At 43.9% G+C, this 25,926-nt stretch overlaps 1 protein-coding gene across 19 annotated transcripts in view; it reads left to right on the top strand.

Moving 5' to 3' along the window:
- The window catches only part of cacna1ab (calcium channel, voltage-dependent, P/Q type, alpha 1A subunit, b), a 144,367-nt gene that overhangs the window by 17,612 nt on the left and 100,829 nt on the right, over window positions 1-25,926 (top strand). For 18 of the 19 annotated variants that reach the window (XM_054778959.1, XM_054778958.1, XM_054778951.1 and 15 more), the window contains exons 2-4: window positions 2,837-3,118; window positions 24,203-24,308; window positions 24,383-24,522. In XM_054778959.1, the coding sequence (XP_054634934.1) occupies window positions 2,837-3,118; window positions 24,203-24,308; window positions 24,383-24,522 (528 nt within the window). Of the gene's footprint in view, window positions 1-1,532; window positions 2,737-2,836; window positions 3,119-24,202; window positions 24,309-24,382; window positions 24,523-25,926 lie in introns of those variants that run through there. The other variant, XM_054778956.1, reaches the window with a different exon arrangement.

Below are 25,926 nucleotides of genomic sequence, written 5' to 3'. Positions count from 1 at the left end.
ATTTCACCAAAAGCTTGTATAAGACACTTTTAAAAAGCCTTGGTGACATATTATGTGACATAACTCAAATATTCGGAAACCAAAATGACATCTGCCAGATTGAATACGCATTTTAATTTGCTGCTATTTTTACCAGCTTAGATTTCACCATAAGCTTGTAAAATGCACTTTTAAATAACTTTTGTGACATTATGACATAACTCAAATATTCCAAACCAAAATGCCATCTGCTAGGTTGAATACATAAGTTATTGTTATTTTCTTCTTTTCAACAGCTTCGATTTCACCAAAAGCTTGTAAAATATACCCTTAAAGAGATTTCATACCATCTTACGTGATGTAACTCAAATATTCCAAACCAAAATGTTGTCTGATGGGTTGAATATGTAGGTTATTTTTTGTTTTCAGCTATTTTTTTTTCAGCATAGAGTTCACCAAAAGCTTGTAAAATATACTTTTAAAGAACTTTGAGCTATTACCTGATGTAACGCAAATATTCCAACCCAAAATTCTGTCTGCTAGGTTGAATGCATATCTTACTTATATATTGTGCAATTTTTACCAGCTTAGATTTCACCAAAAGCTTGTAAAATATACTTTTAAAGAGATTTTTGACATCTTACATGATGGAACTCAAATATTCCAACCCAAAATGCCATCTGCTGGGTTGAATATGTTAGTTATTTTTTATTCTCTGCTATTTTTATCAGCTTAGATTTCACCACAAGCTTGTAAAATATACCTTTACAGGCTTTTTAAAGTATTTTATTGACTTGTATTTATTTGTTCTACTACCATTTAGCACAGCCTCTTCTGGATGTAAACCGGTGTGTAGATGTATCACCATATCCATTTTTTAATGAAGCAGTCAAGAATGCAGTATCAAAACAAACAATGGCTACTTACAATGATCGTCAGCCACCTTGTTTGTTTATGTTGGTGGTGTGTTTCAACTTCCAGCTGTCTTTACTGGAACATTAATTTCACTTCATGGACCAAAATAGATCATAACAGCCCGCTTTACATCGTCAGGTCAGGTTGTTGTGGCCAATAATGCAATAAACTATTATGTCACTCCATTTGGGAATCTAATGACTTTTTTATGTGAACGGTAAGTAATAGAATTATGTAATATGCAATGATCCTAAAACCATATGTATTTTAAACCTCTTTTATACTAGCTTGCCATCACATTTGGACTTCCTTTGACACAGTAGGACTTCATTTCACCAAATAACTAAACTTGTGCCTTATCCCAAAATGGAGACCCCAAAGAAACTAAAAAGGCAATATTAGTAGCTCCGATTCTCATCGTTTTGCCTCTCATCCGGGCTGCAGGCTTCATCAGTTTAATGTCATTGACCAGGTAGGACAAACATTAGTCTCACTAGTTAGGACAGCTGTAGTCTTCAAAGATAATTTGAACGCTCATGTGATGTCCATCGTGCCTTGTTGGGGGAGGGTGGGTGGGGTTTGGGGGGGGGGGGGGGGGGGTGCTCCGGGGAGGTGCCGTGCGTCGTGCGCTGCCAGGTTTGTCCACGGACCCGCGCGCGGCGCTCGGTTCTCCTCACGTCGAGCAGATCTTGAGTGTGCGCGCCCGCAACACGACGACCCAGTGAGCGCACCAGCAGAGAGCCCGAGACGGAGCCTTGATCTCCGGTTCTTCTCCACGGGAACCAAGCCTCTGGACCGCTCCTTCAGCGAGGCTGTCAGGGAGGAGGAAGAAGAAGAAAAAAACAGATTGAGGCAGGAAAGAGAGAGAGCAGGTTCTGGTGGGCTTCTGCGGGTTCCTCTCTCTCTCGCTCTCTCTCTCTCTCTCTCTCTCTCTCTCTATCTGGTTTGAGGAGCCTGGCGGGCGATGCTGCTGGGCGGGGACTGTGCACCTTTTGGCGGCAGATGATGAAGATGAAGTCCTCTTGGTTCTGATGATGCTGCTCTCCTCCGGATCCTCGTCGCCCGGGATGCTGCTCCCCGCGAGCCTGGATTATAGATGATTTTTGTGGGCATTCTTTTTGGCTTTCATCGGCGCGGAGGAGGAGGTGTCGGCGGAGGAGGAGGAGGAGGAGGAAGAAAAGGTGAAGCCATTTGAACAACTAGACTGACCACTGTTGTGTTTTCGTAGCCAAGTACGCGCAATCACGCCCAAAATCAGTGAGCGACGCCTTGGTGAGGAGGGGGAGGAGGGGGAGGCGGAAGAGGAGGAGGAGGAGGAAAAAGGAGGGGGGGGGATGCCGCACCGTCCATCATCAAATATCAACAAATGTCACCAGGATTTTGGGGAAGCCCCCCTCGCTCGGCGCGCTTGTAACCCGAGTGGCGCATCGACGCTCGGCGAGCGCGGCCGCGTCCAACATTGCGCATCAATGAATTATTAAAGATTCCTCTCTTATCTTTTGCTATTTTTGGTCCGGCGGAGTGGGGGGGAAATGGGTCTCGGCGTGGGGGGAAAAGCCAACTGCGGATGCTGTCAGGATGCGGTAGGCTGCTGAGGAGGAGGAGGAAGGGGGGGGGGGGCCCACGACGCAGTCTCCAGCAAGCACAGAAGATTCATCTATGCATCTTTAACAAATGGAGTGTTCTCGTTGTGGAAATGCAGGAAGTGGTTGCTTCTTCTCTCGTTGGGCTTAAAATGACATAAACTCAACCCCCCCTCACCTAATGGAGGGATCTTCCCGCCGCTGACAACCAAAAGGAGAGCATCTTGACATCTTGGATAGGAGGAGAGCCGCCAAAGGAGTGCGTGGAGGCGAGGCTGATGGGGAGGGGGCATGTGGAGGTGTCACTCTGAGCTGCCCCCCCCGGCTCCTTCCTAACCTCTGGCGTTTGGTGTGTGCAGAATGGCGCGCTTTGGAGACGAGCTACCCAACAGGTATGGGGGCGGCGGAGGTGGCGGTGGCGCCAGTGGACAGGGGGGTGCCGGCCGTGGAGGCAGCCGCCAGGGGGGGCCCCCGGGAGCGCAGCGGATGTACAAGCAGTCCATGGCCCAGAGGGCCCGGACCATGGCCCTGTACAACCCCATCCCCGTGCGGCAGAGCTGCCTGACCGTCAACCGCTCTCTCTTCCTCTTCAGCGAGGACAACGTGGTGAGGAAGTACGCCAAGAAGATCACCGAATGGCCATATCCTTTCTTGTGGCACCGTGTGGCGCGTCCACAACTTTGTGTTGTTGTTGTTGAGGGTGAGGATGCTACATGACGTGTGTGTGAGTTTACTCCCAAACACCTCAGGCAGAGCTGACCATGTTGGAATGAGAGATGCTGATGATAGTACTGGTTGCCATGACGCCAGCTTGCAGCAGCTTGTGGTTGCCAAGCGGGACAAACACTGTACGATTTTAGAAGTTTTCCGATTCAGGCCCGACTTTTGGGTCCTTGACTTCCAGCTTGGTGAACTGGAACGCCACACAAAGTTGAGAGTTGCTCCCCAAATCCAAGATTCATCCCAACTCCGTCGAGAGGCAGAAATGGTGGCGCCCATCAATGAAAATATGAAAAACACAATTTATCTGTATTTATTGGTTCTGCTCCATATCAACCTTTAGTGCATTGTGTACCGTCTTATTCTCAAACAGGATTTGAGCATGTCAGCGAGGTGGAAAATGCCCAGAGATGACAAAATCTATCCAAAGACATGCCACAAATTCATCAGATTGTCACTCCTTGTTAATTCCTCCCTGTAACACCGAACAATTGACAACACCTGATGATCAGAATCAAGCTTCATTCGTACAGTGTATGCCTAGCTTACTGTGTGTGTGTGTGTGCACGTGCTGGTGACATGTCTCTTTGCTTGTGAACACCTCGTGCAGGCTTGGCCGTGATGAAAAGAGAGATGATGCTGATGAGGATTGTGCTGGTTGCCATGACACCAGCAGTCACACTCGTGATGATGCCAGGGTGCATCTTTTTTTTTTTAAATGCCGCATTTAGCTTCAAGCTTTTTGTCAGCTGTGTGTGTGTGTGTGTGTGTGTGTGTGTATTCATTCTCATGTAGACTTGCCCATGATAGAGTTTTTCCCATAGGGAATCGTGCATGTAGAAATAGCTTGTTATGGGATCAAGCTGTGGCCATAATAAAATCGTCATGACGTCTACAGGCAATGTTTTATGTCACATTATGAAGTGTCATAAAAGTGCAAAAAGAAGTGACACAGTGTTAATAGTAGAAGATGTTAACTTTGCTAACAAGCGAGTTCGCGTACGGTGAAGCTGGAGTTTCACGGCTTTGAGTCTGAGTCCTCGAACTTCACGTTACTTCCTGGCTACATTCTTCTCATCGTCCTTTCTCATCATCCTCTTCTTTTGACCCCTTTTGGATTGGAAAAAGCCAAAGAAGAAGCATGCCATGTGCAGAACTTTAGCTCTCCTGAGGTCTGCTGAAAGTTTGTGCCACTTTAAAGGCAGATTTTATCCCCCAAATCCTGGTTATATTCCAAACTGTACGACATCAGTGGCATTCATGTCAACCCTCACGTTTTTCCTGAGAAACTCCCATATTTTGCCCGCCTGTTTTAATAGTTTCTTGTATTTCCATCCATCCATCCATTTTCTATGCTGCTTATACTAATTAGGGTTGCGGGGGTATGCTGGAGCCTATCCCAGCTGACTTCGGGCGAGAGGCGGGGTACACCATGGACTGGTCGCCAGCCAATCGCAGTTTCTTGTATTTAAAAAAATGTAAATAAAAAATCCTCTCCGGTTCTGCTTGCGGTCCGCTCGACAACACTCAGTAACACACCCTGTAGCCGGTAAAGGCAGGCCTTCCAAAGAAAAGCATGATAGTAAAATAACACAGGTGCCCCACAGTTGGCAGTCGGGTCTTTAGATCTGGGAAACTTTTATTGCGTGGGGTGGTTGCTGCTGGAAAGACCAGAATTTCACTTTGTCGTTCTTATTTTCTGAAAAATGCACCTTATTTTCAAATGCAAATTCTGTAAATAGCCCCCAGGCTGCATTTTGGAACATTTTAGTTTGAACTTGCTCGTGTGTGTGTGTGTGTGTGTGAGCGCGTGCTGGTGACACATGACTAAATGAGAGATGATGATGATAAGTGCTGTTTCGTTGACACCAGCAGTCACACTCACAATGACGCTCAAATGTATCTTTTTAAACCTCCATCATTTAGCTGGAAGCAGTTGTTGAAGCGTGTGTGTGTGCGTGCATGCGTGTGTGTGTGTGTGTGTGTGTGTGTGTGTGTAGTTGTAGCCAGCAGAGCTGAGTGCTGATGTCAGCACAACGAAGGCTTAAGGCTGAGAGGGAGGAAATGACTGTGTGCCGCTTTCTAATTACTACTGACCATATAAGGACTGCCTGTGTGCATCCTGCAGGACAGCAGCGGAAAAAAAAGGCTTCATCGACAGCTCGGAACATTATGTTGCCTCGGAAAAGAGAGAATATCTATATATACAGTAGGGTATACGTGAAAGGAGCCGAGAGAAAAGTTGATTTTTGACACTTGAGAGTTAGAGAGGAAGAACATTTTCTCTCCAGCGCTGATGGAATTAATCAACATGTAGAATTAAGTGTTGGAATGACATCACAAGGTTCGAGGAAGCGGCTTGGAGGTCCACATAGTTGTGGAGACAGAGAAGGATAATGTGCACTTTATTCTGATTATTTCTTGGAATTTGTCTGGATTGTGGAATCTTCCTACATGTTTTTTGTCCAAGTTTGCGTCACGTTGCTATTATAATTTTTTTTCTTTTTTTCTTCATTTTTTATTATCATTACTTAGGTCGTTCTTCCTTGCTGTAACTCCACACCAACAGGGGGCAGCATAGCGTCACCAGGGCTAGTAGACTGAGGGCAGTCTGTTGTTGATAATTGCTAGATTTTGGTGTTTATGCCGTATAACCACAAGCTGGTTATTAAAGTTTAAAGTATAAAGTTTACGATGAAACGTTAACAAATATAAGGCATTCAGAAGACGTTGTGATGATATGTAGTATTCTACACTGGTCACTAATGTTACCGTAATGTTCACTGTGACACACAGGCACCATTGTGATTGCTGGAACAACAGCCTTTTATTGCAGGTTTGAATGAGCTCACAACAGGCACAATAATCCCTAACATGGGCTACTGCGCCCGTAACCCACGGCAAGCTAAAACTCAACTCTCGCTTCCTGTCCGCTCACCCAACCTCAGCTCCATTTAGAGCAACACACACATTAACACTAGTCTTATTTTTTGTCTTATTTTCTCTTATTATTTCTACTATATGGGTTAATACAAGTATAAGGGTGACTATAGGGGTGTTATTTCATGTCTAGAAGGCTCTAATAATGTTAAAAAACGTATTTAGAAGGTGTTCAACAGGTTTTCGATGCTCTAACTACAGATATATTCGATTTATAAATAAGGAATCCTACTTGGCGGAAATTCACTTATTAGCCATGATACACGAGGGATTACTGTATATTTATTTTTGGGAAACGTGACAAAAAACCCACTGTATATTTGTCATAAAATCAAGTGTTTGTGTTCCTTTGTCGGTTCACACCTCCTGTCTGGGTCTGCTAATCAGATTAACTCATTTTTCCACGTTGATTTGGATGTAAACATAAGCAAGGATTACTTAGCCGAACACGTAAGCAGTTTCATAAGCATACTATGAATATTAACATCATAAAAAGAATATTTACACAAGCATTTAAGAAGGATAGAAGCTCAGTGACCAATTGTCCGGTGGCTCAGCTTTGCTCGTCCGTGTACGTGTGTGTGCGCACGTAGGGGTATTATACTGTAGCACCTGTTCAGCAGCATCACTTACCTCAGGAGGCAACATATGCACACACACACATGAATGTACGCATACTGGCATGGCAAAAAGCTGACATTTGGCTTGTTTACGCTCCGGCGTGCAATGTATCGCTCCCTCACGTGCACGTTTGTGTGTTACATCATGATGCTCTTGTAATGTGTCACTTCATTCAGCCCACCTTCAGTCGATGATGTAGATTGAGGAATACTGTAAGGATGACTACGGCGCGCTCGCTGATCATCAATCAGCTCTGTCGCTATTAGCAACCATGCCCTCCATCATCATCAGGCGCACAGCATCTTTTTGTCTTTAATGACACATGAACACTGTTTTGTTGATTACAAACTAGGAGCACATGATAAAAAAAGAAACACTGTACAGCATATGTGTCAAACTCAGGCCCATGCGTCAGATTGCTGCAATTTCATCGGCCCGCGGAAAATATCACCTGAGTTGGCACGCATTGTGGACCTTGACAAACAAAGTGCATAAACGACACCAATTTAACTCTTACACCCTTTTGTGCAAATAATAATACCTTAAAGATGCATAAGACAGTCAAAAGTGATCAATTTAACTTCACCAAAGCAAGCTGGGAAATGCGTAATCCGCCCATTCCACAGCTGCAAACTCTTCCGGGTTAGCATCTTGCGGATTGTGACTTATTGTGTGGGTATAAAATACTGTAGCTTTTGCTTGAACGTTGAGAGGATGCCAAGAAGGTGGTCGATAAACAATCACTTTATTGAAACGAAAAACCATAGTCATATACATACGCAGTCGTCTCTCCGTCCCTTTTCCTGGCTCAGCCAATCATCAGTCAGGATACATTCATGGCCTCTGGGACTGAGTCGGAAAGTAGAAATTTCAAGCGAGAATGAATGACATGGACATGGATATTTTAAAATATTTCCCCTACTTCAATGTAAAAAAAAGTTAATCCACACAAGCAAATTGATGCACATTCACCAGCTGCCATGCGTATTTTCTCCCAACCTGAAAACGCAACCGCAGTGGTGCATTATATTGCTACAGTATGTTCCAATCCCGGCACTGTGCGCGCGGGGAACCGAGATAAAACATATGGATGCTGCTACTTATCTATTTGTAGGGGTAACGTGACGTTTTCTGAAAATCTGGCCATACTAAATACTATTTGTTCAGCCTGGATTGTTGGGGCATGTCCTGTCATGTTTGCAACTTCAAACGAGCATCTGTGTGTGTGCACTGATGATGCAAATGAGTGTGCTACATTCACCAATTACTGTATGTTTGGTTTCATGTGGAAGTATATGTTCCATGTATTTTATCAATGGGCACTTGGGGAGGCAGTTGGTTCCCTATATCAGGGGTACTTTCCCTCTTTTTACACCGAAGGACGCTTTCTTGCATTGTATGAACCCTTTTTGGGGGGAGGTTTCCTCCCATTTTTGTGCCACAGGCCAAAAACAAAACAAACTGTGTGCCGCACTTTGGATACCTCTAAATCAACACCATTTGCAACTTTTGAATTTCATCGTTTCTGATTGTATTTAAAAAAAATCAAAGGCATGCAGAATACTGTGAGAAAGCGGAGGTGGGTAGCCCATACGCTACCGCCCCCTCAACCAACCCCCCACCCGCACTGCCCCATGTTGAGTCACTGATCGACATCCCGTCCGCACGTCGTGAATCATCGATTGGCCTTTCGCCGGTCAAGTGTTTGTGGCGGCGGCGTCTTCGGTGAAAAGCGCAGCAGTGGCGTTTTTCTCGTTCCCCTTTTTCTCGTCTATTGACGGACAGGAAGGGAGGGGCTGCGTGGCGAGCGTGTCTGCTGTGTGTGCATGTATGTGGTGCATTTATTCACATGCTAGCATTTCTTATGGCTCGCATTCATAAAAACAATGTACACACACCCAGTCTAAACTTTGAGGTTTAATAACAGCGCCACCATGTGGTGTATTTGTCAGAAAAATAATAGCTCAGGCAGCACAGTGGAGGTGCATGTTTTGACCAATTTTCACAATTTTGTGTGCAGCGTTTCAGTCGGAGTAGGAGGAGAGAAGAAGTGTTAGCTGACACAAAGTAATCTACATACATTCAGTAGATATATAAATGCATCAATATGTAACTGTCATCACCAGAATGCTTCTGATCAAAAATCAAAATGAAGTGATGTGAAGTGCAGGAACATGTGCATGCGCTAAGTTGGCTAGCTTTTCTTCACTTTCCGTCAGTGTTTAAAGTTGCTCTCATCTCTCTTTGAATGTTCTGTTCTTCTCCTACGTCCGTGACGTCAATTAGCACATTTTTCAGGCTCGGCGCTGAACTTTTCTGAAGTTTTGTGGAGGCTGGCGGTTGTGTAGCAAACGGCAAACAAACTAATGATGTAATGGAAATCTGATTGCTTGGTGAGGGTTATAATGTTGACTTTTGTTTAGACGCGTTCGTCCCAAGAGGCTCCTGATTGATCCAAATCAAAACCCAGGTCCCAATCTTTGCTTGAGTTGGGGAAATGACCTCTATCAAGTCCCGCCCCCTCTGCAGCCACCTCAGACAATCACATGCCAGCTGGTTGAGTGTGAATTTTTCATGCTTAATTGCGGTTGTTTTTTCCTGGTGTCTGAGCTGAGGCGCTTGATCTCTTTCCTTTCCAAATCTGTGGGCTTTCAACCTTTCATTTCTGACTGATGTTTGTCGTCTGCTGCAGTTGATGCTTGTAGTTTGCCACCGTTGATGCTTGCTGTTTGATGCCTGGAGCCTGCTACTGTTCATGCTTGTACTGTAGTTGTCTATTGTTGATGCTTGTTGTTTGATGCTTGTAGCCGGCTACTGTTGATGATTTACTGTAGTTCACTACTGTTGTTGGTTGTGCTGCAGTTGGTTCTTGCACTTTGATGCTTGTAGTTGACTATTGTTGATGCTTGTGCTGCAGTTCATACTTGTGCTACAATTGATGTTTGTAGTTTGATGCTTGCAGTCAGCTACAGTTGATGCCTGCACTGTAGTTAGCTACTGTTAATGCTGTGCTACAGCTGATGCTTGTGCCACAGTTGATGCTTGTAGTTTGATGCGGTTAGTCTGCTACTGTTGATGCTTGGACTGTAGTTCGCTACTGTTGATGCTTGTGCTACAGTTGATGCTCGTATTCTGCTACTGTTGTAGGTTAGAAGATTGTTGGTGTGAAACGATCACCTTTGCAGTGATGACAGGCGGGAGGAATGCTGTGTATTTGCGAGTCGACTGAAAGGTTGTCTAAGGACACACACTGAGGCTTTTTGGCGCTGCCTTCGACTTCCTCTCCTTTCCGCCGCCATCTCTCCTCACAAGCTCTCCTCCTTCTCTCCCTGCTCTTTACCTCCTCCATTTTCCTCTCCGGCTACTGTCGACTGCAGCCTAATGAGGATTAGGAGGAGGTGAGAAAGGATGAAGGAAGTAAGGAAGGAGGTGGCGGTGTGAATGAGGGAGTGGCGCCTGGGCTCGTTGTGTGTGTGTGTGTGTGTGTGTGTGTGGGAAGTCAACTAGGCGTGTTTGCCAGTGGACATTCCTAAACTGCTTCCATTATCCATCATGCTTTTTTGTGGGGAAGTGAAGTAACGTAAAATCACTCTTCTATTCAGGGCGGGTTGTTTATGATGTATACTATCAGAATAAAATCAATACATAGGGGGAAAGAGTTGGGGCAAAAAAAACTGACAAGAAAAGGTTGTATATTTTGAGAAAAAAAACACTGAGAAAGGAATCCTGCTTTTTTGAGGGAGAAAAAAATACATGAATTCATATTTTGGATATATTTTCTTTGAAATAATAGCATAATAAACTATCAATAAATAATTTCATGAGTGGAAATTAAGATTTATGACCTGCTTAAAGATGTGAGTAAAAAGTAAAAATATCAAAATATATTTCCATAAATATGCACATTTCGTGCTGGAAATATGTGACTTGGTTCTTGAAGAATCACGCCCTAAAAAAAAGAAAATAAAATCACTAATAATTTTTTCTCAGATAAACCACTTAGTTCTTTTACATTCTGTAATCTATGGACGTAATTGTTTTTCTAGTACTTTTGGCTTATGCCGTTAGGGGTGGTATGGACGTAATATTGCTTGAAAAATGACCAATGTTTCCTTTGGCTGCAAACTAATGTGATTCCAGGTGCTGCGTTTTTTTAAAAAACTGAAAGAAAAAAGCTAAAAAGACAATTTGCCCTTTAAACCAACAAAAATATATCTACTGTATATATAATATATCTAAAAATGATATCTCACTCAAACCCTAAAAAAGCCAGACTAAAAAGACAATTTTCCACTTAAACAGACAAAAATATCAGTTTTAACAGCAAAAAATATCAAATTTGACACAATTGTCATTAATACATACTTTGGGTACAAATGATGGCTTTTACCGCCTTAGCCATTTTCCCATCCACGGCGTATAGTGAAAGTTTTTTTGCTTCTCACTCAAAGCCTCCTGTGTGCGTGAGGGCGAGTCATCTCCACGTTAACCTTTGGCCCCCTGCGTAAAAATCAGCAATGTTTTTGTGTACGCCGGCGTTTCATCCACGTTTTGCAAACGGTGCCATCTGAGAGCACGGCCCAGCTGAGCGAGACGCTGCCACGTCAGCAGGCTGCCACTCAGGCACAATCAGCGGACGACGCTAACGTTCCACTCTGCCCCGACGGACACTTGGCCCCGACACTCGTGAGGGGGCGGGCCCCGAGGTCAGCAAGGCTGTCAATCAGGGCGTGCTCCGGCAAAGACGCTGAGGAGGATGAAATAAAGACGAGGATGGGAGGCGCGCCGTGACGGGGGGAGGACAGGGAAGGCGAGATGGATAAGTGACACTTTAATTAGGTAAAGGCTCGCCCGGGCTTTCAGGCCGGGTTTTATGGCGTGATGGGGTTGGACCCCTGCTGCCATTCGTCAATATGCTGACACGCGTTGGCTTAAACATGGAGCAGCGGCAAAGCCTTCAATGGATTTGTAGTTACTTTAATCTTTAAATGCTCATTTGGATGTACTGCCGTTTAACTGGGCTACATACAGTATGAAGACTTGCAAAAATCGACAAAAACATCAATTATTTCACACAATCATAATGTCTACAATGGCTTATATCAGGCTTTGCCACACATCTTAAAATAAAGCGCTACCAACTATCCATGAGTTAGATACAGACAAATTGGCAAATAGGCTAACTAGCATGATGTTGCTGTTAAAATATGAGTGTAATGTTAGCACTTTAGCTCCCTGAGCTATGCTAGTGTTGCGTTTGACTTCAGTCGTGATGGGAATTTGTAATCATGATAGACTAGAGCGGCGTATGTTTCCCAAAATTATGTTGGACGAGTGCAAACATTATTAATTTGTTCCAAAACTTTCTATCTAAATCTAAGTGTATGAAAATTGAGGCATTTTTTGCCATTGGAAAAAATGTAAATCAAATGAATCGATTCCTGACACCCAAAATTGTGAACAAAAAATACATTTGCAATGCGACATAATTATAAATGACAAATGGATGGAACTTTATTGTTGGTGGTGGGTTATTTAGGGGAAATACATGGAAATACATGCAGTATGGTACAAAAACCAAGGCAAAATTGTGCCAAAGATTTTTGACAAAAAACAAATCCTGCGAAAACTGAGGTGAACAAAAAACAAGGTTTGACTGCACAGTAATCCCTCGTTTAGCGCGGTTAATTGGTTCCAGACCCGAGCGTGACAAATGAATTTCAGCGAAGTGGGATTGGTTATTTATAAATGGAATATGTTCATAGTTAGTGTAGAAAACCTGTTTACGACCTTCTAAATATGGTTTTTAACATGATTAGAGTCCTCTAGGCATGAAATAACAGCCCTATAGTCACTCTTACACTCCTATTACCCAATATAGCAGATATCAGCCATTTCATGTTTGTGTGTGTGTTGATGACAATTTGTTCCATTGGGAGCTGAGTTGGGGGGTGGGTGGGGTGGACAGGAAGTGTCGTCGGGTAGCCCGTGTTAGGGATTATTGTTCCTGCTGTGAGATCATTCAAACCTGCAATAAAAGCCTGTAGTTCCGGCGATCAAGTCTGGTGCTTGTGTGTCTCACCCAACTTTACAGTAATATTACTGACACCTAGTGACCAGTATGGAATACTACATATCATCACAGCATCTTTGAATGTGTCTTCTGAATGCCTTATATTTGTATTTTACTTCATTAGACATTATTATGCTTGAAAATGCTTCATTTAAAGGGATAGTTTGGATTTTTTGACATGAAGTTGTATGACATCCCCATCAGCATTGTAGTTCAATAACAGAGACTTACCCCCCACTTGGTCTTCCAAATCCAGTTCTGGTCAGATTTCTGTGATGAAGAACGTAGTTCCACTTAGCTGCTGGGGACAACTAAGTAAAGAGTTTGGCTTTTAAAAACAATATGCGTTCAAAAGTTTCATACATTTGCATCACAAAAATGCCTTCTCAAAAGAAGGCCTGTGCGTTCGTGTGTATGTGCCGAAGACGCTCGCATCTACTTCTGCGACGGAGAGCCGCGGCCATCTTGTTACACAGTGGAAGAAGGTGCGAGTGTCTTCGTCACATTCACAGGAAGGCACAGGCGACAGTGCGCAGGGATACGGCGGGGGACAGATATAACGCCGAGCGTTTTGCGAGGTTTGAGGTTTTTTTCCCGAACTATCCCTTTAAAATTTACTTAAATATGCACGTTTTCTTTTTTTTTTTTACTAATAATAGGTCGCATGCATGATTTATTCATTATATATTATATATTTTTTAACAGCAGCGATAGAGTGAAGCCACTAAATTCAAAGTGCGAAGTGGCGAGGGTTTACTGTATGTAAAAAGTGGAGAGAGTACACAATAGCGCTTCTTGGAGAAACACAGCTCATTAGCATTAAGATACACAGACAAAAGGGTGTGTTCCCATGTCGGGCTTACAAAAAGCGCCGCCTAAATTCCAGCATCAAGGATAACACACTTCCAATACACCACAGCATTGTGGCAAGGAAATAATATGAATAATATGAATAATAATAAGAAAAATAATACAATATTGGAACTCATAAAACAAGATAGTCCTCCTTCTGGATAACTGTGTCCACTCAGTGGTGTGTGTCCGCTCAGTCTATCACGACATTGTCCGGGGTCACAACATCAATAACAGCCTCACATCCGCAGGGTTAGGGGTCGTCTGTTATGAGGCGACGAGGGCGCGACGTCGATGTCACCGAATGTCTCACGAGTACATGCCGGCGCAGTGACGCCAGGCCAAATATTGGAAGCGGTGTCGAGAGGGGCACCATTTTTTTGGGGGGGGGGGGTAGGACAATTCCAAGGTCTCCCAAAAATAGGTAATTATGAAACAATAAAAAAGGGGACGGGGGAAAAAATCATGTTGGGCGCAACATGATTTTTTTCCCCCCAGAATTCCTAGGGTGTGGATTTACAGATTGTTGTTGGATGAAGCGGAATTGGCACGGTTACCATGGCAACTGTATTGTACGTCCCACCCGTCAGTGCTGTCTATCGTTCTGCGTTTCACTCAACTTTAACGTTGACTCATTTCAACTTGTGTGCGCACGGGAAGGCACCAGGAGAATATGTGTGAGGGGAAAAAAAGAGGCCATAGTTATAATAATTACAGTCTTTAATCCTCTGGACACACACACACACACACACACACACACACACACACACACACACACACAGCTTTTAATTAACTATTTGGCGCTGAGGAGCTCAGCACTTGGCTTAATTATTTGAAGCACGCACGGATGCGCACCTCCCTCCTGGCTCACCTGGGAAGTGAGCGTCATGGCGGAGAGATGAGATCGGTTTTTCAAATCCCCGCAAGGCGGAACCAGCGGGGACGGACATTTTTGCTTCTTTTCTGCCACCGGCTGATCCGGTGTAATGCGGATTTAACGTTCGCGCGCGATGACGGGCTGACGACTCCTCATTGAGGCGGCGGTACGGCTCAGCGTAAAATGGATTAAAAACACAAAAAGGGAGGATTGGGCGTGCAGGCAGAGCTAAGAGCTTTAAAAGGTTAACATGTGGCAGATCACACTGACAGCTCTGCTAATGATTTGGGCATGTTATGGATATTAATTTGAATAATTTTATTCCGACTTGATTATCACTCCCTCGTTATAGCACAGGTTTACCTTCCGCCCATCCATTTTCCTCCGCCGCTTATCCGGGTCCGGGTCGCGGGGGCAGCAGTCTCAGTAGGGAAGCCCAGACTTCCCAGTCCCCGGCCACCTCCTGCTGCTCCACCGGGAGGACACCAAGGCGTTCCCAGGCCACCTGTGAGACATAATCCCTCCAGCGTGTCCTAGGTCTGCCCCAGGGCCTTCTCCCGGCTGGCATGCCTGGAACACCTCACCAGGGAGGCGTCTGGGAAGCATCCGGACAGGATGCCTGACCCACCTCAACTGGCTCTCCTCTATGTGAAGGAGCAGCGGTTCTACTCTGATGTCTGAGCTCCTCACCCTATCTCTTAGGTGAGTCCAGCCACCTAAGCTCATGACCATAGGTGAGGGTGGGAACATAGCTGGACCAGTAAATTGAAAGCTTTGCCTTTCGGCTCAGCTCCCTCTTCACCACGACGGTCCGGTACAGCGACCGCACTACTGCAGATGCTGTGACGATCTGCCTATCGACCTCACGCTCCAACCTTCCCTCACTCGTGAACAAGACCTTGAGATACTTGAACTCCTCCATTTGGGGCAGGACCTCATTCCCAACTAGCACAGGTTTTCAAAAATGAATGAATGAATGAATGATCACTGTTTTGTGGTTGAATATGGCCTATTATTAGTGTACTTATTCTTGGGCTAAATTAAAGGGGACCTGTTAAACTAACTTTCAGGCCTCTGCATTGAGTTCGGGACGCCTATAGAGCAGCTACACACGATAACCCGCACAAAAAGCTTTCTAGATCTTCCAGACTCTGCACCTCTTCCTGCAGTGTTTCCTGCCTCCCGCCCAAACGGTCTGTGTAATTTACTCCACCCCACTCCGCTGTGATTGGTCACACTCCCAAGCGCTCACAAGGACTTCCGCACAGCTGCAGAACCTCTTTTGTCCGATTAGGACACTGATAGATTGTTACTTACAGCTTGCTCTTCTGACTCTTCAACACGACCAAGTAATGTTGGAAAGGCTACGGCCTTCAGCAACACTTTGGCGGTGTTGGTATTAGGCACACCTGAACAAACATATCCTGGGAGCCATTGCTGGACGTGCTAACACCGTAAACAGAGAGATGCAGAGCGGGGGTGCTGGGCATGCCAGTCAATGGAACTCGGTGTTAAAAAAAAACAGCGTGCAGAGCCGTCCAAAACTGCTTTCAGGTCTCACTTCTAAATGTGCATACCTCATTATCTGACATGTTGGCATCGTTTAACATGAGAATACAACATTGTAACAACATTTATAGGTCAGAAAAGAGGAAAAGCATAATAGGTCCCCTTTAAGCATTTTCAAGCATAAAAATGGCTAAATGAACTAATTAAATGAATAAGACTAAACTACACAAGCAAGGCAGAAGAAGCGTTGTAATTGTGACTTCAGTACTGTATTCTACATCGGTCACTAGGTGAAGTTGTTCGGTGAGACATGCACCCGATTTGTTACTAAGATTCCCTAGGAAACACTGTGACACTGCTCGAGCAGAAGTTTGCACGTCTTACATGGCCTATAGTGTAAAGCCATTTAAAGCCACAAGGAAGTACACGGGAAATACGCTATCCAGAAAACAACAACAAAGAACTGCTAACGTGTGAGTCTGTTATCTTATTAATGTCTAATATGTCTTAATTTCGCTGATTAAATCTCCTATATTTGGTAATACAAATATAAAGGTGACCATAGGAGTGTTATTTCATGTCTTGAGGGCTCTAATAATGTTAAAAACCGTATTTAAAAGGTCAACCAGGTTTTCTATGCCATGACTACGATATTCCATCTATTCAAATGAAATCATACTTGGCATCAAAAGTTACTTATCACGGCCCAGTCTGGAAACAATTAACCACGACAAGGGATTACTGTATAAGAAAACACGTATAAGAAGACACGCTGTGCTACGTAGTGTTCTACACTGGTCACCAGGTGTCAGTAATGTTACATTACACTACTTGATGAACAGCCACTACAGGAAGTTCAAAACCGGAAGTTAAAAAACCCAACAAGAACGTGAAACTATGGAACAAGCAACAACGCTCATGTTTGTGAGTCTATATTCTTTCTGTTATTATGTCTACTATATAGGGTAGGAGAAGAGTAAAGGTGACTATTGGGGTGTTATTTCATTTCTAAAGGGCCCTAGTAATGTTCAAACCCGTATTTAGAAGGTGCTAAACAGGTTTTCTATGCTTAAAATCAGTAAATATTTGATTTAAACAACAAATTATACCTCTCTGTTATTCACTTATCACGGTCGGGTCCCTGTGATAAAGGAGGGATTACCTTATGTGTCTTGATGAGAGAGGGTGCATGGCCGTGTGTGTGTGTGTGTGTGTGTGTGTGTGTGTGTGTGAGAAAGATTTTGTGGCTTGATGAGTCACTGCAGCAGCATTGAATGCAAGCACGAGTGTGTGTGTATGTGTGTATGTGCGTGCTGTGACTAATGTAGAAGGTGCTGATGTCATGCTTGTCCTCGCTGCTGAACACTTGTAAAGTCCTGATGTTCGGAGCTGAAGTTGTGAGGCAGATGATGTGGAAGAAAAGTCATAACGGTGCTCCTAAAGCTAAAACATATTGATACGTTATTGATAAGGAAGCAGGGAAAGTGTGTGTGTGTTTGTGTGCGTGTGTGCGCGCGCGCTTCTGTTGGGCAGCTGTAGACGGCGTACGAACAATGTGACCAAAGTAAGTGCACTTTGTGTGTGTGTGCGCTCAGTAAGCGACATGGGCGGACGGATGCTTTTAAGATTTGTGGCGAAGGTGAACTGTGGGTGTGTGTGTGTGTGTGGTCTGGTCGGTCATCAGTTCTCCTGACAGCTTTACGGTTGCTGAGCTAGCAGGAGGCTGCAGGATGTTTGTTAGCGCATGTTTTTTTGTTTGTTAGCGCCTGTGTGTGCCCGCTGTGTGTGCATGCACACCAAAAGTACAGTGGACGCTCCAACACAAATATATTTAACTTTTATGGCCAAAGACACGTGATTAGAATTGGTCTGTTTCAGGGTCAAGCTGTGGCCGTTCTGCTTTATTGTTTTTAAGTCACATTTTAACATTCTTAACTGTCATACAAGTGTAAAAGTAAGTGAGACACTGCCAGAAGTATAAAAGTGTCGTACTTTGAAGAAGATATTGTGAAAGGTAGTAATACCATTTCACACGTTCCTGAAATAGGAGACACTTTTTTGGAGGGTGGGGAGAATAAAAATGTAATCATGCATCAGAAGAAAAAAAAAACACGATATCTTGGGTTCACTCACTAGACACATCTGATGACTTCCAATGTAAACTATAACGGCAAGAAGATCCAAACGTTTTCCACTGAGGGACCCACACTAAAAAAACAAAGGATTCAAGTGCCAATGTGATATATTTCATTTGATAAACAGGCTAAAACAAACCCATGCGGCTGTAGATGTGCAGTTGTATACGTTCAACCACTTCATGTTGCAATGACATAACCGAGGTTTTACAAGTTGTATATCATTACAAAGCATATTTTGCCGGGATTCAGCTGACAGGCAGCATTCCAGGACCAATGTTGGACCTGTCGCCAGCACCAAACTAAATGCAGCTCACCACGGAAGCCTCACAGTATTCCCACCGCAAATAAGTCTCCCACAACGTACGTACAGTAGCCCAATTACATTCAATCTTAAGGAGAACTGATGCATTGAATAGCCAATGAGAAACACTACTGGTGGCACAAGATCTGTGACAAGAGTTGTCATTCTGAAAAAAAAAACTGCCTCTAATGAATCACACGATAAATGAATAGATTGCCATGTGCGTGAGTGTCTGTTTTCCTTGTCTCTCGCCTCCAAACAGGCAGGAAGAGAGTTCACTCTGTGCGTTAGTTTCAGCACCTACATGCTTCATAGAACAATAGTGTTCCATAGAACAACGGAGTGAGACCTCTTGTCCGTTATACAGTTGCTTTGTGTGTGTGTGTGTGTGGGGGGGGGGCAAGCATACACACACGCACGCACACACACAATGCAGCAAGGGAACCTCATGCAAGGTAATGTACTAGAAAAGATGATTGCAAAGCCAAATGCCATAGCCCCGTATGGGAATATTAATAATAAGCAAAGTGAGCCCATCAACACCAATGAGGCCGAATATGTTCGAATTAATGTTAAAATCTCGCCTCGCCTCGTTCTCGTGGACCCGATATCGTGCACCGTCTCGTCTCGTTAGTTGGGTATCTCGTGACACCCCTATAAAACACAGCTAACTCCTGCATCATGGAGTAAGGGAAAACCAGGTGTGGATTGGTCGTCAATGGTGCATCAATGCGCCTTGGAAGTTGTTTTGTCTTTATTTATTTTAGTGTCCCCAAATTGCACACACGTGGAACACCCGATCATAACTTTAGATACCTAACACATTATTTGTCAAACTTAAAATGGGATTACACAAAGGACTAAAGCGATGGCCTCATAGTGTTTTCCAGTCCACACCACCAAAACAGTTATTTTTCCAAAAAAGGTAGGGGCAAACTTTTTAAAAATCCTTCTTTTTCAATGTATTCAAACTAATCTTCATGTATACCAGTGGCACTCTGACAGACTCTGTCTTCGGGGGATCAAATTCAGCTTTTTGAGCTTTCAAAAGAGCCCCAAACTATGCCTGGAATCCAAATAGTTGATGGGCAGCTTCACATTTACTGTGGGCATGTAAAAATAAACAGCTTTGAAAATAAGGGAAATTTTCTGGACTGCCAGCAGAATCAGGAGGGATTTTTTTTTCCATTTAGGCACCGGGAAAGAAGAGGAGAGTCTGTTCAGGTGTTCAACTTTTCCTCCTTCCTCCTCCTCTTTCAAGTTGATGTTTTTTATGTTTTCTTAGCTTTCTTGTTTCATTCTAGTTCTAGAATGCGCTCTGGGCCAATAAAAAACTCTTGTGTGATATACGTCACGCAAAACTTTTGTGCGACTTTAGAAGCGTATTTTTCACAAGAAACTTGTTTGGTTTCCAAGTCGCTCGACCTCAGGGGGATCAGACTTGTGCTGGACAGTCGTGCCTTGCCACATCGCGCTTCGAATTTAGCTGTTTCACTCTTTATCACGGTTTTTCAATAATATGTGAATAAATCATGCTGTTTTGTGGTTGCATACGGCCTGTTATTAGTCAGAACTTGGTATCAGAATTAGGTATCCCGATACCTAATAGCAGGCAGGGTGCCGTTATCTAACCTGTAGAGGTCTGTGCGTCCTTCCAGGGATATGCCTCCCCAGACCATCACTGACCCACCACCAAACCGGTCATGCTGAATGATGTTGCAGGCAGCATAACGTTCTCCACGGCATCTCCAGACCCTTTCACGTCTGTCGCATGTGCTCAGGTTGAACTTGCTCTCATCAGTGAAGAGCACAGGGCACCAGTGGTGTAGTTGCCAATTCTGGTGGTCTATGGCAAATGCCAATCGAGCTCTACGGTGCTGGGCAGTGAGCACAGGGCCCAATACAGGACGTCGGGCCTTCAGGCCACCCTCATGGAGCCTGTTTCTGATTGTTTGGTCAGAAACATTCACACCAGTGGCCTGCTGGAGGTCATTTTGTAGGGCTCTGGCAGTGCTCATCCTGTTCCTCCTTGCACAAAGGAGCAGATACCGATCCTGCTGAGAGTTGAAGGGCCTACTACGGCCGTGTCCAGCTCTCCTGGAGTAACTACCTGTCTCCTGGAATCTCCTCCATGCGTCCAGGTACCGCAGTGATGCCCTGGTCCAGATCTGGGAGGAGATCCCCCAGGACACCATCCGTAGTTTCATTAGGAGCATGCCCCGACGTTATCAGGCATGCGTACAAGCACGTGGGGGCCACACAAACTACTGAGAATCATTTTGAGTTGCTACAATGACATTTTAGCTAAATGGACCAGTCTGCTGCATCATTTTTTCACTTTCATTTTTGGGGTGTCTTTGATTTCCCCCCTCTATAGGGTGATCATTTTCATTTCTATCAAATTATGTGGCATCATTTTGTTACTAATACATCACCCACTTATTATCAGGAAAGATATTCAACATCATTTTCCCCCAGTTTAGATCTGATGTGTTTTCAAAGTGTTCCTCAAATTTTTTTGAGCACTATATATTGAAGCAAATTTTACAGTTTTTGCCTAAATGAAGCATTTTCAAGCATAAAGATGGCAAAATGAACTAAAAAAACAAATATAAGGTATTCAAAACTAGAGCCCAACCGATAAGAAATTTTTGAGGCCAATGCCGATATCGGGGACTGAAAAAAGTTGATATCCAATATTTTGTCCGATATATGAAATAAGAGCATTGATATACACAGGATATACAGTATACTGCACATGAACATAGATTCTTACAATACCATTCAGCATAAAGAAGCAGAAGACGACTAAAGTAAAATAAGGACGTTTAATTAGTAAGACTGTCAACATAAGGACGTGCCTCTTTGTGATTTCCTTTTAGCTGTTGCCACAAACTTGTAGTGTTCTTTGCTTTGCTGGTGCTGGAGCCCTGGCTAACTTGCACACTGACATGTTGCATCTAACGTAACGCCTCCACACCTTACTCTTCCCCTCTGCCTGTCTAATGAAAATATATACATTTAATGCAGTTTGGTCGTTCGCATAGAAACGTGTACTATAGTTGATCATTTCAAAATAAGAACAAGTGGCAGCATTGGACTGAAAGTGATACTAGATAGGCTAATGTCAGGTGTTTTTCAACTAGTGCATGATTTAACTGTGTTATTATGAGCAATGAGGAGTTCAAAGACAGCACGTCATTTAAGTTGAAATCACATGTTAAGAGTATTTTCTGGGATTTCCGAGCATACTTGAATGCAGCAAGTTGTACTTCCGCATGAAGAGTTACAAAGTGAGTGATAAGAATATCCACTTATTGTTTTTTTTTGCATTTCTGTTGATTTAGACCACATATACACACATTATAAAACATTGTTGTGATGTTCGGAAGGTCAGTGAATGCGTCTCGCGGTCTGAGTGAGGAAGTGTCGCTGCAATGATGAATGGACTACAGACGTGTTTGTTTGGAGTTGGAGTGCATATATGGTGTTGGAATTGCACTGCTGTTGATGTCTTCAGGTCAGAATAAAGTTATAAAAGAGCGTCAGACTGTGTAGGGAGCTACACTGTGCCGCCGTCTGTCATCATAATTAGAGCTCTGGCTTGCTATGATGCGAATGCGTTAATTACTCAAAAAAGTTTAACGTAATTATTGAAATTAATTAGTTACCGCCGTTAAAGCGCTATTTTTGGCAGCTCTAATGAAATTACATTTAAATACATGACATGGAACATTTTGAAAATGATTTTCATGAAGACATCAACTGGTGAATATATGCGCCCCTGTAAACCCTGCATGGAAGTATGAAGTGAAGTGCGTAACGCCGCACAATAGTTTTATATTAAATAATGGTGGACATGTGACTTAAGAGTTGCATCTATTTTCGTTTATCTCACCAAAATGCAACTTACACGACGTTCAAAAACTGTAATACTCTCTCTACAACGTGCCTAGAAATAACTAGAATGTTCTCCCTGACGGGCCGTTATATTCTTTTACACAATCACAGCTTACCATGGTGTAATAAAATGTAGTTTGTTTCGCCGTTCGTCACCTGCGGCCGAGTGAGTGAGGCAGTCGGAGCGGCTCGCTGTGTTTTTGTGTGTGAGGGGGAGGGGCCAGGTACCCGGGCACGGAGCAGCACAGAGAGACACACTGGAATAGAGCGACAGAATATCTGCACAGCAAAAAAAGTTAATATATCAGTTACATATTCACCAATATTGATTAATCGATGATACGTTATAATCGGCCCGATTAATCGGGCTCTAGTCATAACACATCGACATACACGTTGGGATATGTAGTATCCTACATTGGTCACTAGGTGTCTGGAATGTTCCATTGGTGAGACAATAACCACCGCAGAAAGTACTGTACACAAAACGGAAGTATAACAACAACAAATTCTCCCGATGCTAACAAGTGTGAGTTTATTATGTCTTATTTATGTCTTATTATGTCTACCGTTTGGGTAGTACGAGTGTAAAGTTGACTATATTTCACGCCTAGAGGGCTCTAATAATGTTTTAAAGTGTATTTAGAAGGTCGTAAACAGCTTTTCCATACTCTCACTCTGAAAATATTTTATTTACAAAGATGGAGTACTACATTGCAGAAATTCACTTATCACCGTGGGGTCCGGAACTGAGAAACGTGGGCTTACTGTATACTTGTAACATGATGATAAGGGATGAAACAGTACATGGTTTAGCCATAAACTCAGAGCATTTCCAGACCGTTTTATTGGAATTATCGTGGTTGCAGCATTTAGCATCTCAAGAGTCCATTGTAGTGAGCGATACACAAGAAGTATACAACAGTCCACATATGCATGAAGCAACACTGGAGGGAGAAGAAGGAATGGGCGGAAACCAGTGAGAGCACACACACACACACACACACACACACACACACGCACACTGAGGGATTAATACCTCCTGCTTTCAGCCGCTTGTCAGGCCAGCAGAGTGTCTACTGAATAATAGATGCTAAAGCGGGCTAGCATGTAGCCACCACATACACACTCATGCACGGGCACACACCGTATTGTCACCGTGCAGGGATTCCAAATCAAAAAAACTACATCAAGAAGCTCCTAAAAGGTCGCACGGTAAGCACACACTGTCACAAGGTTCTGACCCAGCCCATTTATTGTGTGTGTGTGTGTGTGTGTGTTAGCATGCACGCCACACTGCCAACCTGTCTCATCCTCTCACATCCAGCGTGCACGTGCACATGCACTTAGGCCGTCCTACGGCCATGGGGTCAGTGTCAAGTCTGGTGCGCACCCGCGCTAAGCTAACAGGATAATGACTGACCAATTAGGCGCAGGCTTGATCTGTCTGGACGTATCCAGTCATCGCAGAGCCTCCGGCGGACATTACTCAGGCATGGATATACACACACACACACACACATCACATCACAACACATGCAAACACACTTGAGCGCTGCAAAAGCAGGCAATCTCCATCAGTGTGTTTAACAAATGTTGTATTTCAAATTTCATGTTGACTTTTGCATGCCCGTTCCTCGAGAATGAGAGTGTTTCTGGTAGAGAGTGTGAATGGCATTACCATCTGTGGCCAGTAGAGGCAGTAGAGAGTTCAGAAAGCGTCGCAGCGTGTGAGTGAATGATGTTAACGTGTCAAGTGCGCAGAAGTGTTTGTGGCCTTAACTGCAGCTGCACTCCCTTCGAGTGGATGATCCTCACCACGATCATTGCAAACTGCATCGTGCTGGCGCTGGAGCAGCACCTCCCCGACGGCGACAAGACGCCTCTGTCTGAGCGATTGGTAACGTGCACGCAACAGCTATACCTCTCCATCCATCCTCTGTCTTCTTCACTTCCCGATCACGCTTCCTGCAGGAGGACACGGAGCCCTACTTCATCGCCATCTTCTGCTTCGAGTCGGGGATCAAGATCCTGGCGCTGGGGTTCGCCCTCCACAAGGGCTCGTACCTGCGCAACGGCTGGAACGTCATGGACTTTGTGGTCGTGCTCACTGGGTGAGTTGAGAGGTTAACCTTTTTCTTATTCTGCCGAAAGAAGAAGAAATAAACAGTGCGCTATGGCATATGTACATATGTACAGTATGTATTGTTTAGCATTTTAGCTTAGCGTGCGGGAAGAAACCTTACATTGTATTTTCAGGGGCTTCACTTTAGTTACACATTTATGGCCGAATTTGGATTTACGTAATCCCACGTTTATTGCGGCTGTGATAAGTGAATTTCCGCCAAGTCGGATTCCTAATTTATAAATGGAATATTTTGGTAATTAGAGCATGGAAAAGCTGCTTATGACCTTCTAAATAGGTTTTTTTTAACATGAGTAGAGCCCTCTAGATATGAAATAACACCCCTATAGTCACCTTTACACTCCTCCAGCAAAAAAAAAAACACAGGAAGAATAGAATAAAACAATAGATAAAGTATAAAAAAAAGAAAAATAAATAAAAGTGTCACGATGCTCTTATGTACCAAATGCAGTTTGTTATAAATGAGCCTTAAGTTTTGGCTGAAACAAATGTAAGCCAGTCATGGTCCGCAATTCAACAGGTAAGACGTTCCAAAGCCTGAGTCCAGCTACAGAAAAGGACCGATCACCCTACTGTCTGTAATTGGACCGAGGGACCTCAAGCAGCTGTTGGTTGGGAGACCGCAGAGCTCTGCTGGGGCGATGAATGCTTAAAAGCTCACATAAATAAGATGCCGCAGCACCCTGAATTGCCTTAAAAACCAACACTGAAAGTTTAAAATCAACTCTGAAACGGACTGGAAGCCGGTACAGAGTGCGCAGAACTGGAGTAATGCGGCTCCTGTCTGCGAGAGTTGGTCAAAAGCCGCGCAGCAGCATTTTGCACCGGTTGTAAACGGTTGAGTAAGGACTGGTTGACACCAACATACAGGGCGTTCCAGTAATCCATTTCCAGAACTAATGAACACGAGCATGGACATTTCAAGATCTCACCGACTAGAAGGCAGGGCTTGAAAAAAGTAGCTCCAACGACAGAACCAATTTGTTTGTCAAAGTTCAGGTAGCTGTCAAACTTAACACCCAGATACTAACCTCAGATTTACAGTAAGGGCGAGAGAGCCCAGATCGAGGACAGCACCAGTGAGCAAATGTGATCCAAATACAACGCATTCAGTTTTGAAATGTAAAAAAATGTGTGACAGTCGCTTCTTGATGTCGCCAATGCAGTTAAAAATGGAATCCAGTGAGTTGGGATTGTTTGGAACAACTGATAAGTAGAGTTGGAGGTCGTCGGCATAGAAATGAAAGAAAAGGTGGTGCTTGTCAATAACTGAACTTAGGGGTAAGAAATATAAAGAAAACAGTACTGGTCCAAGATGGATCCCTGTGGCACACCAGAAGACAGTGGAGCAATGGAAGACACAAAATCATTA

This window comes from Dunckerocampus dactyliophorus, chromosome 6 (assembly GCF_027744805.1).
Source record: "Dunckerocampus dactyliophorus isolate RoL2022-P2 chromosome 6, RoL_Ddac_1.1, whole genome shotgun sequence".
Classification (NCBI taxonomy): Eukaryota; Metazoa; Chordata; class Actinopteri; order Syngnathiformes; family Syngnathidae; genus Dunckerocampus; species Dunckerocampus dactyliophorus.
This window is presented reverse-complemented; position numbering and strand designations above follow the sequence as displayed.